General features: G+C 39.8%; 1 protein-coding gene across 1 annotated transcript in view; it reads left to right on the forward strand.

Annotated features, from left to right (window-relative positions):
* The window catches only part of LOC113199902 (dedicator of cytokinesis protein 8), a 218,962-nt gene that overhangs the window by 159,840 nt on the left and 44,795 nt on the right, over positions 1-14,327 (forward strand). Inside the window, exons 27-30 of the mRNA XM_077797833.1 lie at positions 4,171-4,326; positions 5,937-6,076; positions 11,663-11,832; positions 13,036-13,172. Coding sequence (XP_077653959.1) covers positions 4,171-4,326; positions 5,937-6,076; positions 11,663-11,832; positions 13,036-13,172 — 603 coding nt within the window. The remainder of the gene's footprint in view (positions 1-4,170; positions 4,327-5,936; positions 6,077-11,662; positions 11,833-13,035; positions 13,173-14,327) is intronic.

Here is a 14,327-nt window from a genome sequence, read left to right on the forward strand (position 1 = left end):
GGCCACGTTAGAGAGTGTGGCAACGTGGAACGTTTCTCGAGTCTATGCCATGAACACTTCTCCAACACACTAGTTTACTTGGAGTGTTTCCAATTCAGTCAGCAAGTTCCTCTGTGGCAACCAAAATTTGTTAGTGATATGATTTGATTTCTCCAATTTAATATTTAATAGAAATTACATGACTGCATTTTTTTCTTTAATCAGGCCTAGTTCAAAGTAGGAGGTCTCTTTGTACCTATTAGGGTAATTAATTAAATTGCTGTTGTGACATTTTGATGAAATCATATAGATTGAATTTCATTGAGCCTCAAAGCAAATATGTTATAATCCAAACACAGTTTTTCAATGTTATCCCTCAAGTTTTTTTTTTTCAGTGATTTCCATGTATGACACATCATACATGAATGGATATAACGTCTCATTCTTCTGGTTGTACAAGTTGTAGAGTTACACAAATTGTGTAATCATATATGCACTTAGGGTAATGATGTTCGATTCATTCTACTATCATTTCTACCCCCATATCCCTGCCCTCTCCCCCCAATGTTTAATGTAATTCTTCCTTCTTTCACTGTCCCCTGTAAAATGCCCTAACAATGGTAATATAAATAATAGTTATCATTGCTACTCATCTCTTAACATATTCCTACTCTGGCAACCGCTACCACCATTATTGCTGTCATCACAACTGCCACCATTGTCATCTCCTGCGTACCCACCATCTTCACCATCACCACTTCCACCAATATCACCACTTCCACCAATATCACCATATCCACCAACATCACCATGTCCACCAACATCATCACCCCCAACATCACCACCATTGCCACTTGGTGCTTTTTCTTTTAATTGGTCCTTTTTAGTTATACATGACAGTAGATTCCATTTTGACATAATTATGCAAGCATGGAGTACATCTTGTTCTAATTCAAACCCCAGTACCTCTCCTTCCCCTTCCCCCTGCCCACTCCCTGCTCCCTTCCCTCTATTGATCTTTCTGCCTTTATCCATAGTTATTTTTTAAATTAATTTCTTATGGATGTACACAATGGTGAGATTCAGTGTGGCATATTCATACATCTGCATAGGAAAGTTATGTCAGATTCATTCCACCATCATTCCTTTTCCCTCTCCCCTGCCACCTGGATCTTTGCAATTAGTAACTTAGTTCCTTTAAGTCCTTCAAATTACATGAATCTTCAACTTCCTAATTTTTTAAATAAAAGAATTCTCCCGTGTAGCAGTTCAAGAGATGGGGGGGGGGGGTGACAATCGAGTAAAAAGATACAATGACAAGAAACAGTAGCACTCAAGCTTCATTGGGTGGCATGTGGACAGGGTTGCATGAGAGAAAAGGTCTTTCCCAGAACAAGACTGTCCAGAAGCTTACAAGGGGAACCAACCACTCCAAGGACTAGGAAACTTCCAGGGGCGAGAGTGGGGCGAGGAGGCATGCCTGTCTAGTTGGTGTGGCTCTGCAGCTCAGTGGGGGGTCTCTGAGTCAGAGGAGGTCCAAAGGACTGTAGCCACTTGGTGCCTTGGAACTATAAGCCTCTACCTTATCAATAGGAAACAGCTGTCCAGTGAGGTTTCCTGGGATCTACAAAGCAGTCAGGTGCTGAAAGGCTAAAAATCTTCTTGTTAGATCTATTTTTCACATAATGGAATATGTAAAAGTTCAAGTTTGGTGTGAGCTAATGTGTTGGGTGTCAGTCAGGATAGAAAACTCAGGAGCCAGTCCAGAGAGACTATCTTTGGCTTGTTTACATAACATCCTTCTCCAAACAAAACAAAGCTCATGATTTTCTTTTTTTTTTTTTTTAAGATTTTATTTATTTATTTATTTTTTAGTTCTCAGCAGACACAACATCTTTGTTTGTATGTGGTGCTGAGGATTGAACCTGGGCCGCACGCATGCCAGGCGAACGCGCTACTGCTAGAGCCACATCCCCAGCCCCAGAGCTCATGATTTTCTAAAGGACATCCTAATAGTGAAGCAGAATGACGGAAGAGAATACTAAGGCAATGTTAGAGTCCCAGAGCTTCGCCTGCCCTGCAAAGATCCACCAGAGTTGATCACAGAGGAAATCCTTCATTCCTCTCTGTCCTCCTGTTCAGATGTTCAGGATTCCAGGTCACTGAATACAGATTAATCCGTTTTCAAAACTTAAAATCTGAGGTTTAGAAAACAGACCCTAGAACACAGCCGCAGGCCCTGTGCAAACATTGCTGTACATGCATTGGTGGTTTTCCTTTCAAAAAGAAAAAAGACAATCCACAGTAGATATCCACCTACCCTGAAAAATGTATGTTTTAATTTCTTTTTACTCTCTCTTTTCTTTTCTCTTCACTCTCTTTCTCTTTAAAATTCTTCTGTTTTATCTTAGCTGCCTTCTCTCTCTTTTTTTCCTCTCCTATTTCAACTTCCTAAGAGCCTTAGATTGGGGTTCTAGAGACCTGTGTTCTAATTCCAGAGGTGCCATTTGCCGCTTCTGTGATTTGGAACCACCAATCTTCATTGAGGCTTCCTCAGTGTAAAAAAGTCAGGCTGAATTGGACTTATCCAGACTCTGACACTACGGTTCAGTGCTCTGTCTGCTAGTGACGTCCATAGATATTGACTAGCATCATTGTGGCACACAGGTCTCAAAAGGTTATGGCCTCAGTCGCAGTCAATGGTATACTTCCAGTCGTTCTTTTTCAGACAGGGTCTTACTAAATTGCCCAGGCTGGCCTCAAACTTGCAATCCTCTTGCCTCAGAAGTCACTGATATTACCAGTATGTACCACAACACTTGGCTTCAGTCTCTTACTAATAGTCATTAACAACAGATAAATCTGCTTCTTCAATCATTTGTCTCTTACAATGTGCCACTAGGTTAACACTCATCCCTCAAGAGAGTCACTGACACTTTGCTGTTGGTCCCCCAACTTCTGGAGAGAACGTGTCAGGAACTGCACCCCCCTCCTCGTTTCTAAATAGCACTTGTTCTTTCAAGTTCTGATCACCCAACAGCTCTTTTTGAGTGACCCTAAGTGAGAAGAGTGTGACCAAATTCTAATTAGTTCCATTTGCTGGAGGCCCCATTGGTCCAAAATCAGGCAGGAGTGTTCATGGAAAGGAGACAGATTCTAGTCACTATCCTTACACAGAAGTTTTATTTTTTAAAGAAAAAAAATATTATAATGGCATTAATTTGTTTTAAGAAAATATCTGTGGCTTGAGTCTATAGGCAAAATGCCCCCACAACACGCTGACTTCTCTTAAACTGGCTGAAGATTTAAATTACATAGCTCAGAAAATTGCCCTTAAAGTGAATGAAGACCATCCTTGTCTATTTGCAAGGATGAGATGCCCTGTGCGACTCTGCTGGGGCAAGAGGGTGTTCATGATGCAATACTAGGGGTGCAAGGCCCATCAGCCTCCACACCCTGCTTGGACTATGGGGAGCTGCCTCTGAGTGTGGGTGCTTCTGCTGTTCAGCTCATGGGTGGGGAGGGAGGCATCTTCCAAACTGTCCCCATCGGCTACTTTCATTTTTTTGTTTCATGATTTACTTTTTAAGCAAAGGTTTACTCTAAAAACCCTTGCAGCTCTCTTTCTTTCTCCCCAATTTCCTTTTCTCCCACTTTGGAGCAAACTCCTTGACTTTTTTTGTAGTTAGTTGCTACTTTCCTAGGCACTTCGACACCTTCCTCTAAGGAGCTGGTCTGATGACTTTCCAATGGGGCTTTTAATCAGAAACTACAAGAGAACACTTAGGGCCTTCAGGTCACCCAGTCATATTCCATTCATTTCACAGGGCCCTGTGGAAAGTCAGCTCCTTTCATTTAGCTTCTCAGACAGAGTGGGGTTTTCGTAAAATTACTTCTGTTACATGGAGACATACCTCAAGCTTAGGTTCAATATGGGCTTGCCAAATCAACAAAGTGGGGATCAGGGACGAGTGCCTCATTTGGGGCAGCTTGTAGGCTAGAATCATTAAGGGAAAGTCATGAATAAAAACTTACTTATTGGGCCTTCCTGTAATGCAGAATTTGCCATCTGTTGCCCCATAAGATTAATTTTTATTAAATTGATTATCTTCACCTGTGGAGGAAAGATATTACTGTCTGTTACCCTCAACTCCCTTTAAACTTCTTTCTTCTTTTCATTTTCCTTTCCAGCTCTCAGCCAAGCTTAATAACCTTCCAACACTCATTTCCATGAGGCTGGAGTTCCTGAGAATCCTCTGTAGCCACGAACACTACCTCAACCTGAACCTCTTCTTTATGAATGCTGATACTGCACCAACATCTCCTTGTCCCTCCATATCTTCCCAGGTAAGCAGTCAACTGAAGGATTTATTCAAGCTGTTTCATTTAATTAACTCAATTCAATCATGTGTTTTCTACAAATGTTGGTCTTATTAATCAGAAGCAAAATCAAGCTATTCAAACCAGATCAGTTGATACAGATATGGATGGTGTGCTACTCTGAAGATGTCCTATCTTAACTAATAATTTATAAGCTAAATAATATGTTTTCTTCCTAGGCTCAAGGGTTTCTGATAAGGCTAAGTACAGCAAGGAATCCATAAGCTTATGAAAATTAAGAAACTTTCAGAAGAGTCTCAAATCTTCCTTTGTCTGATTTTAACTGGTTATTACATTATGCATATACAGGATTCCAAAGTCAAATAAGTTTGGGAAATCTTGTGTTAACCAGGTGTTGTTGCTGTTTTGTTTGTTTGTTTGTTTGTTTGGCAGTAGACCATCCAAGAGCCTTTAGCATGTTAGTATAAATTGTTGATGTCCAAGGAAGTATGTGTAATGCACAGTGATTCCCAAAATTATTTTGACTGTGGAAAGCATTGTTCCCTATAGATTTCTGAAGGGACTAATGTCCTCTAGAAAAATCTTAAGGAAATGCTGTTTTACAGTCACATTCCATTTACAGGAAACAAACTAATAGCTCAGGGCAGCTGACAAGATTTCTTAATCTTAGGCTCTTTTTCTGCTGCATATTCCTTTATACTAACACAAATCTGAAAACAAAACCTGAGTCCTCCATAACAGATGGCATGCTGCATCTTGGATACCCACCATATTAATGTGAACGGAGATAGATCCGACTGACAAGGAGCGATTTCAAATGTCTCCTCTTTATGCTACAGCTGCCCTGCAGGCTAGGTCCCAAGACTACCCTAGGCTCACCTTGCCCTTGGTCCTCTCCCTCAGCATTCCTCTTCTGACTTCTCGCCAGAGCTGGAAGGCGTTCTCTTTAGATGCTCTTACTGAAGTGTAACTGGGCTCCCTGGATAAGAACACAAAACAGGCATTGTCTTGGACTGGGGTAAATCTGACATTTTCCTGCCTGACACTTCTTCTGGTTCCAGGCCCCTCAAATTCAGAGAGTGTGCCTGAGCCATCTTCAGAAGTGTTGCTGAATGAACAGGCCACAGCCACACAGGCCTGAATGCAGTTCTCATTTCTCTATACACATTTTATCCTGCGATTTTAATCCTCAGCTTGGATTTCAGGTGGGAAGGGGCATTGTCCATTTTTCAACAGACCCTGAGAGCTTCGTCTTCATCTTTCCCAGTTGGCAATCCTCCATCTGTGGAAACAGGAAAGCAAAGTAACCATGCTATATCTCTGTTTCCTCACCTGTCATGTGAGACCTGTTCACCGGGAAGTGCTCACAAGGCCAGGCCGGAGCAAGCGCTCCGTCCATACTAGCCATGGCTATTTTAATTACAGTTCTTTCTTTAAAAAAAAAATATTTATTTTTTAGCTGTGGTTGGACACAATACCTTTATTTATTTTTATGTGGTAGCGAGGATTGAACCCAGGGCCTTGCACGTGCTAGGCGAGTGCTCTACCGCTGAGCCAACCCCAGCCCCTAATTACAGTTTGTATTACTCATAAAATTGTCATTTGCTCTTCTGTAGAACTCAAGCTCCTGCTCCAGTTTCCAGGACCAGAAGATCGCCAGCATGTTCGACCTGACTCCAGAGTACCGCCAGCAGCACTTTCTCACTGGGCTCCTCTTTACAGAACTGGCTGCCGCACTGGATGCTGAAGGGGAAGGGTATGTTTCTGACACTTAAAATGGAACATGATGCAGAAGGGGAAAAATCATACTCCATAATAAAGTTTACAGTCCAATTTCTTTTTTAAAAAATATTTTTTATAGTTGTAGATGGATATAATACCTTTATTTTATTTATGTGTGTGGTGCAGAGGATGGAACCCAGGGCCTCTCACATGCTAGGCAAGTGCTCTACCACTGAGCCACAACCCCAGCCCCAACAGTTCAACTTCTTGTCCTTAATGAAAAACTCTACCATTCAACAGCATCCTTGTTTTGAATAAAATGGCACTCATGGGAATGTAGAGAGGCATGGACAGGGAGGAGAACCACAGAGTGACTTTTCTTTGGTACTGGGGATTGAACTCAGAGGCACTTGATCAGCCCTATTTTGTATTTTATTCAGAGACAGGGTCTCACAGAGTTGCTTAGCCCCTCTCTTTTGCTGAGGCTGACTTTAAACTTGCCATCCTCCTGCCTCAGCCTCCCATGCCGGCTAGGATCACAGGTGTGCACCACGGCGCCTGGCAACACTTGTTTATTCATTCAGTGGAATTTACCAAGGAAGCTCTGCTTAATGAGCTCCCAATGAATGAAGTTGGGTGGGGGTTTGGGGATTGAGCCCAGGGCCTTATGCACACTAAACATGTGCTCTACCACTGAGCTACACACCCAGCCCAAACAAAGCCATTTCAACAAAGGTGTGAGCAAGATGCTGCTTTGTTCAGTGCTGACAAAGGAAGTAACTGCTGAGAAGGCAGTTGCCCTGTGTCTCTAGTAGGCTTCTCCTGGTCAGGCCTCGCCAGGCTAAGGAAGATGCCATAGGATCAGGACTTACTATTCTTTTACCTCCTCTATGTCTCAGCACCCAGGAGGTATATGGCAGTATCTGGCCTTGATATTGGTCCATGGCTTCAATTCCATATTGGCTTGACTGTAATTAAATTACTCCCAATTTTTTTTCACTAGAATTTTTTACCCTATAACTATAGCAACAAAAAATACCCTGACACATATGCTGATAAGGTGCTGAGAAGAAAGTTGGAACACAAAGGATATTGCTTTCCTATACAAACATGCCCAATTTCCTAATTGTCCTTTGATACATTTCTTTAAGTGGTTTCTGAAAGTAATCTTTTGTATTTACTTTAGCACTAGGTGTTATACTCCATTCTGTCTTGTTGGAAATAGCTCTGACATCTGTTTTTGATTCCTTGTAAAATTGTAGCTGTGATATTACTAGCAACAGGGTAGAGTATGTTCAGAGACCATCTTGTAATTATGCTTAATCAGGTAGATACATTCTTCAAACACACAAACCAAGTACCTTTTCCACCCCCTAGAGAGAAACTAATTAACAGTGTCACTCTTTGGCAACACAATAATCCCTGATTGCTGAGTTGTCAGTTACACTCCTGGAAAGTTATTAGAAATACTGTCAGGACTCTACCATGTGGGCTAAAACCTCAGAAATTTTTTTTCCTTTTACAGAACTTCCTATTGATCAATGTTTTCTTTTGCTGCCAAAACAATTAATAGACCTACCCACCTGTGGGGCAAGAGCCGATGGGACACATCTCAGTCACTGGATCCCTATAAGCAGCCTCAGCTTGTTTTCAGTAGGTCTCCCTAGAACTCTTGTGCCTGGGTGTATCCACAAGTGTCCATGCATCATTAATGCCGTGGTGTTTTTCAAGCATTTGGAAATTGCTTAGCATCTTTGTGTTAAGCTAGCAAATTGTAGTGCCTTATTCAGAACACGGCCCACTGCCAGGACCACAGACTGAGATGGTAGTCAGAACAAGAACAGCTTCTCAAAGGCAGGTTGTAAGAATCTGAGTCATTTGAAAATTCAGTTAATATTTTCTATCTAACCCTAGATTCTGAAATAGCATATTTAAAAAATTTTAAAAAGCGTATTTTAAAAACGGAACTTCAAAGGTTAGCTCCCACATATTAGGTTTTTTATCTCATTTACTTTTTATTGGGGTATAATTCATATGCATTAAAAAGCTGCAATCTGAAGTGTAACTAACTTTCACGTATGAACACTCTTGGGTAACTACCAGCCAGACAGAGATATAGGGTGTTTCTAGCACCCCAGGAAATTCCCTGTTGCCCCCTCTCAGCATTAGTCCGTATAGACAACCACTGTTCTGATCTGATCTGTTCTACCAGAGACTGGTACTTACTGAACTTCACCTTTTTTTACTGAACATTATACCTGCAGTAGCCTTCAGTGTATGGTTGTATATATCAGGAGTTCTTTTTTGTTTTAGTATTCCTTTACATTAGTATACAACAATTTTTCTACTATAGACAGAAGCATCCACTTGGGGCTATTGTGAGAAAAGTTGATTTGAACGTTCTTCTGTGTGGTTTTTGGTGGACATTAGAGCACATTTCTTTGGGGGATAAATACAACCTACTTTTTTATTATAATTTTAGTTTTTACTATTCCTGAATAGGTAAATATCTATACATGGTTTTAATAAAATGTCAAAAGAATATATACCAAACTATGAAAAGAAGGGCAAATGAAATCCAAAGCAAGCAGATGGTAGGAAATAATCAAGATTACAGCCAAAGTAATGAAATAAAGAAGAGAAAAACAAGAGAGGAAAAATCAGCCTAACTAAAAGCTCACAAAATTGACAAACGTTTAGACAGGCTAACCAAGAAAAAAGTAAGAAAACTCAAATTACTAAAATTGAGACTGAAAGGACCTGGGGAGATGGCACACACCTGAAATCCCCAGCAACCCTGGAGGAGGCTGAGGCAGAAGGATCACACTTTCAAGGCCAGGCTGAGCAACTTTGTGAAACCCTAATTCAAAATAAAAATTTAAAAGAGTTGGGGATGTAGTTCAGTGGTAGGGCACCCCAGGATTCAATCCCCAGAATAGAAAGAAAAGAGAGAATAAAGGGGAGAGAGAGAGAGAGAGAGAAAAAGAGAGGGGGGGGGGAAGAGAGGTCACTATTTTAGAGAAATAAAAAGGATTTTAAAAAATACTTTATGAAGAATTATACACCAACAAATCAGAAAATCAGATAGCCTAGTTTAAATGTACAAAATCCTAAAAAGACAAACTGCTAAAACTGACTCCAAGAAGAAACAGAAAGTCTGATAGATCTACAACAAGTAGAGCTTGAGCTAGCTAGTGAATAAATAAATAAATAAGTATGTCCTAGGAAAAAATACCCAGAACCAGGGAGTTTTACTAGAGAATTCTACCAAATACTTAAAGAAGCATTAACCCCAATCCCTTTTTAGACTCTTCCAAAGAGTAGAAGAGAAGGGAACATTCGCAGCCCTTCCTATGAAGTCAGCATTACCCTGTAACTAAAACCAGGCAAAGACATCACAGGAAAAATAATTTCACACCATGGAAAATTGGGAGTTATCCAGGAGTGGGAGATAAGTTTAGCTTCTGAACGCCAATTGATGTAATGCATCACATCAATAGAACAACACCCACCCCCCCAAAAAAAACAATTATTTTGATAGATGCAAAAAATGCATTTGATAAAACCTCATATCCTTTCCTGATAGATACACTCGGCAGACACTTTACAAATAAAAACAAACAAACAAATAAACCTCCCCATCTTGACTAAGGGCCTCCGTGAAAAACCCTCAGCTAACCTGATATTTATCAGTGAAAGTCTGAATGCTTTTCTCCTAAGATCAGGTATAAGACAGAAATGTCCACTTTTGTCATTTCTAGTCAACATTGTGCTAGAAGTTATATCCAGGGCAAAAAAGGCAAGGAAGTATAATAAAAGACATTGGTATTAGAAAGGAATATTGATATTAGAAAGGAAGATGTGAAACTCTTTATCTAATCTTGTTTATAGAAAATCCTAAAAGAATTCACTAAAAAGCTATTAGAACTAATGAGTTCACTAAGGTTGCAAGGTATAAGATCAATATACAGAGATCAATTGTATTTCTATATACTTACAGTAAACAATCTGAAAATGAAATTAAGAAAACAATTCCATTTAAAATAACACCAAAAAGAAGAAAGTACTTAGGAATAAATTAAGCTAAAGAAGTACAAGACTTGAACACTGAAAATGACAAAACAGTGTTAAATAAATAAAGATCTTTAAAAATGGAGGCATATCACATATTTATGAATAGGAAAACTTAAGATTGTTCAGATGGCACTGTTCCCCAAGTCCATCTACAGAGTCAATGCATTTCTCCCGAAATCTCAGCTGGCTTCCTTGCAGAAATTAATAAGCTGATCCTAAAATTTGTGAGGAATTTCAAGTAACCCAGCATAGCCAAAACAACTTTTAAAAGGAATTTTAAAATTGGAAGACTCACACTTCCCAATAATCAAAACTTACTGCAAGCAAAAGTACTCAAGACTATGCAGTTTGAAATAAAGGTAGACATAGGGCAGATTGAGTCCAGAAATAAATCCTTACATTTATAGTCAATAGGGTTGTTTTTTGGTTTTTGTTTTTTTGTGGGGTTTTTTTTTTTTTTTTGGAGCGGGGGCCATACCAGGGATTGAACTCAAGGGCACTCAAACACTGAGCCACATCCCCAGCTGTATTTTGTATTTTATTTAGAGACAGGGTTTCTCTGAGTTGCTTAGCACCTCACTTTTTGCTGAGACTGGCTCTGAACTCGCGATCCTCCTATTTTAGCCTCCCCAGCCACTGGGATTACAGGCATGCACCACCACACCCTGCTCTAGTTTTTATTTTAAGACAGGGTCTTGCTAAGTTGATCTCTTGTGATCCTCCTGTCTCAGCACCCTGAGTCGCTGGAATTACAGGCATGTGAGCTTATAGTCAATTGAATTTTGAAAGGGTGCTTAAAACAATTAAGGGGCAGAGAAGAGTGTTTTTAACAAATGTTGCGGAGACAACTAGATATCCACATTTAGAATAATGAAGTTGAATGTCTACCTCACACTATATACAAAAATTAATAGTGGTAATAATTTTTATCTAATAGATCAAAGACCTCAGTGTGAGAATTAAACTATAAAATATTTAGATAAAATCATAGTGGTAATTTTCATAAACTTTGATTGGTCAATAGTTTCTTGGATTTGACACCAGAAGTGTACCACCACACCTGACAAGAAACATCATTATTTCAAAACTAAAAAGAAATGAAGTTCTGGGGCTGGGGCTGTGGCTCAGTGGTAGAACGCTCGCCTCGCATATGCGAGACCCTGGGTTCTATCCTCAGTACCACATAAAAATAAATAAGTGAAATAAAGGTATTGTGTCCAACTACAACTAAAAAATAAATATTAAAAAAAGAAATGAAGTTCTCATGCTACAACATGAGAAACTTGAAAACATCATGATAAACAATGGATTCAGGATTAGAACAGTCTGCCACTGGGTTCTAGACACTTCTACCCACAGATTCAGGATTAGAACAGTCTGCTACTGGATTCTAAATACAACTACCCTATTTTGCTTAGTTTTCACATTGTCACCTCATTGCCTCATTGCTCAGGAGTGTCTTGATCACTTTTTTTTGTTGTTGTTTAGAGCATGTTGCTCAGTTTTCCTTCGCTGTAATCTGTAGCTCTCCACATTGTGCCAACAGAATCAGCAAAGTGCAAAGGAAAGCTGTCAGTGCCATCCACAGCCTGCTAAGTTCACATGACCTGGACCCACGGTGTGTCAAACCTGAAATAAAGGTCAAAATCGCTGCCCTTTACCTACCTTTGGTTGGCATCATTTTGGATGCTTTGCCACAGCTCTACGACTTCACAGGTAAGGACCCCTTGTGTTTCCTTCCTGGACTGATGAGGGGCCCTGCCAAATGCCCACTCCCCACCCAGAATAAGTCTCTGTCGTTAGCTCTAGTGCTGGTACTCTTGTATGAGTGAGGCTTTGTAGCTGTAGCCTCCAAACCTTCTTAACTCAGGTCCCTATTAGTTTTTTTTTTTTTTAAAAAAAGACACATAACCATATGTATGTTTTGTTCAGAAAGTACTTGTCCATCCATTCATGTACTCCTTGATCTGCTAGTGTATGATGAACTCTATAACTACACAGCACAAAGCATGATATATAATAACAGAACTATTGCCTTTGGAGATCACTGCTGTAATGCCTTGTATGAATTAGAGAACATAATTTTTTGGTTTTGATAATGTTACCAGGTCTTACATAATTTCTATGTGCTATTTACTTCATTATTTGTTTAAAAGCCCAGTTGCCTTAAAACACAACAGTGAATTGTTATTTCTAAAATTTGAGTCTGCTTTTAGAACTTTAGCACAAGAAATGTTGTCTACTCTTAAATTTCTCTGAAAAACTGAAGATCCAAATTGCTGTGGTGTTGACAGGTCCAATTGGTTTTTAGTGAACCAGTTGATATCAGGTGCTTTAACATACTTTTCCAAAAATCGAAGGAATGGTCTCTGTGACTGGTAGCGTTCTTTAAAAGCAGCCTTTTAAATGGTTGGCCCCTTTTCGTTTGTGCACATCTAGTCCTGTGTGTAAATATGGATATTTCAATATTATATAGGGGCAATAAGTTAACATTCACTGCAAACATTTGAAATTTAATGAATTATTGCTGAATTTATGAAAATAACATTATTCTGGTACTTTTGGATATCTTTGAGATCTGTTATAAGATACTTGCTTCATTATATAATCATAGATTCTTTTCAATCATTTAAAATAAATAAGTTAAAAAATTATATTGCAGAAAGCTATTATGAAAGCTTTTATTTTTGCAATTTGAAAAAATCGTTTCCAGCCTATTCTTGTGCTCAGCAACATTTTTTCTGCTTTTTGCTACATTTGGTAACATTATTAATAAAATAATAAATAATTTAAACATCAAGTTTAAAATGACTGCTGATTTTAGTGACTAGGAAGGTCCCAGTCACTGACTGGACATTGGGTGATGTCACAGGGAATGCCATCTTTGGCTTGACCTCTCCTGTGATATTTTGACTGCAGCTGTTAGTGGGAAAAGCCGAACCAGTGGATCTGATGAAGAACAAGACGGGCCCAGTGCAATTAACCAGAACGTCGCCCTGGCCATAGCAGGGAATCATTTTAATCTGAAGACAAGTGGAACAATGCTATCTTCCTTGGTAGGTAGTGCACATTTCTCTGGCTTAATTTTTGCTTGTGTCTTCTCCCCGCTTCAGATGAGGGAGCCCAGCTTCCAGCTAGCAGTGATGGTTACTCTGTGCTGAAAGGAATCACAGTGAGGTTGGCTCTAGGAAAACAGATCAGAGAAGGTTCCTACAACAGTGAGAGACTTTCAGCTCAGATCTAGGCAGCCCCAATGGCCTGAGTTCAAGTTTCAGGAAACTTGGAAAGAGGTGAACTTGGGAACTCTGAGATCTTTACAAAAAAGATCAAACCAAGGCTTCCTTATGTTGGTGTCCTGGGCTGTGCTTAGTTATACTGAGTCTGCCTCCAAAAAAAGATTGAAGTGGCCAGAAGCTTGGAATATATGCTTCTCAGGCAAAAGACTTCAGCTTTCCTGGGTCCCCAGGGAACCTGTGAAATTTGTTTGGCTCTGTTCTTTTGCACAAACTCTGTGGCTTAAGGAGGTGCTATTCCAGGAGTAGGCCTTCTAGTCACCTGAGGTGGGATTCATCACTACTTGTTGATGAGCTCTGACTAACACTTGTCAAAACAGCACTGTGCCCCCATCTTAATTCACTTTTGCATTTCAGTGGAAGATATATATCTGTAGAGAATTCAACCTGGCTCTCATCTGAGAAGACAGGGTTTTGGCCCAGCTCCTCTTTGCTAGATGACTTTCTTCTCTTCCTTCAGCACTTAGTAAGAAACAAAAGGAAAGAATGTTTGAGATTTGACATCACTGATCTTACAGTCTGATAAATATTGTGTGTTCTGACCTCCTCCACCTCTCTGAGATCCTTCTCATCAAAGGTACCCACTCTGAGGCAGCCTCTGCCTTTTATATCATTTGCCTCTAAGGAAGGAACGCAGAAGCCCCAAGTGCACCTGTTAGAACATATTCCCTGTGAAGTTATATCTAAGGATTTCATTACTTCTTGTCAACACACCAAGGGTAATTCAAGTTGAAGTAACTTCATCATCTCTCTGTTTCCATCCAAAACTAACATTTCCTTCACATAATTCACAAATACCTCATTGCGATTTCACCACTACATTCCACTGGATATTAGCTACGCCACATAAACCAAGGGTGCAGCCGCATATTGTTGTTGTCTTGATGAGTAACAGAAAGTGTGCTTAGCACTGGAAAA

Source organism: Urocitellus parryii, chromosome 4 (genome assembly GCF_045843805.1).
Source record: "Urocitellus parryii isolate mUroPar1 chromosome 4, mUroPar1.hap1, whole genome shotgun sequence".
Lineage (NCBI taxonomy): Eukaryota > Metazoa > Chordata > Mammalia > Rodentia > Sciuridae > Urocitellus > Urocitellus parryii.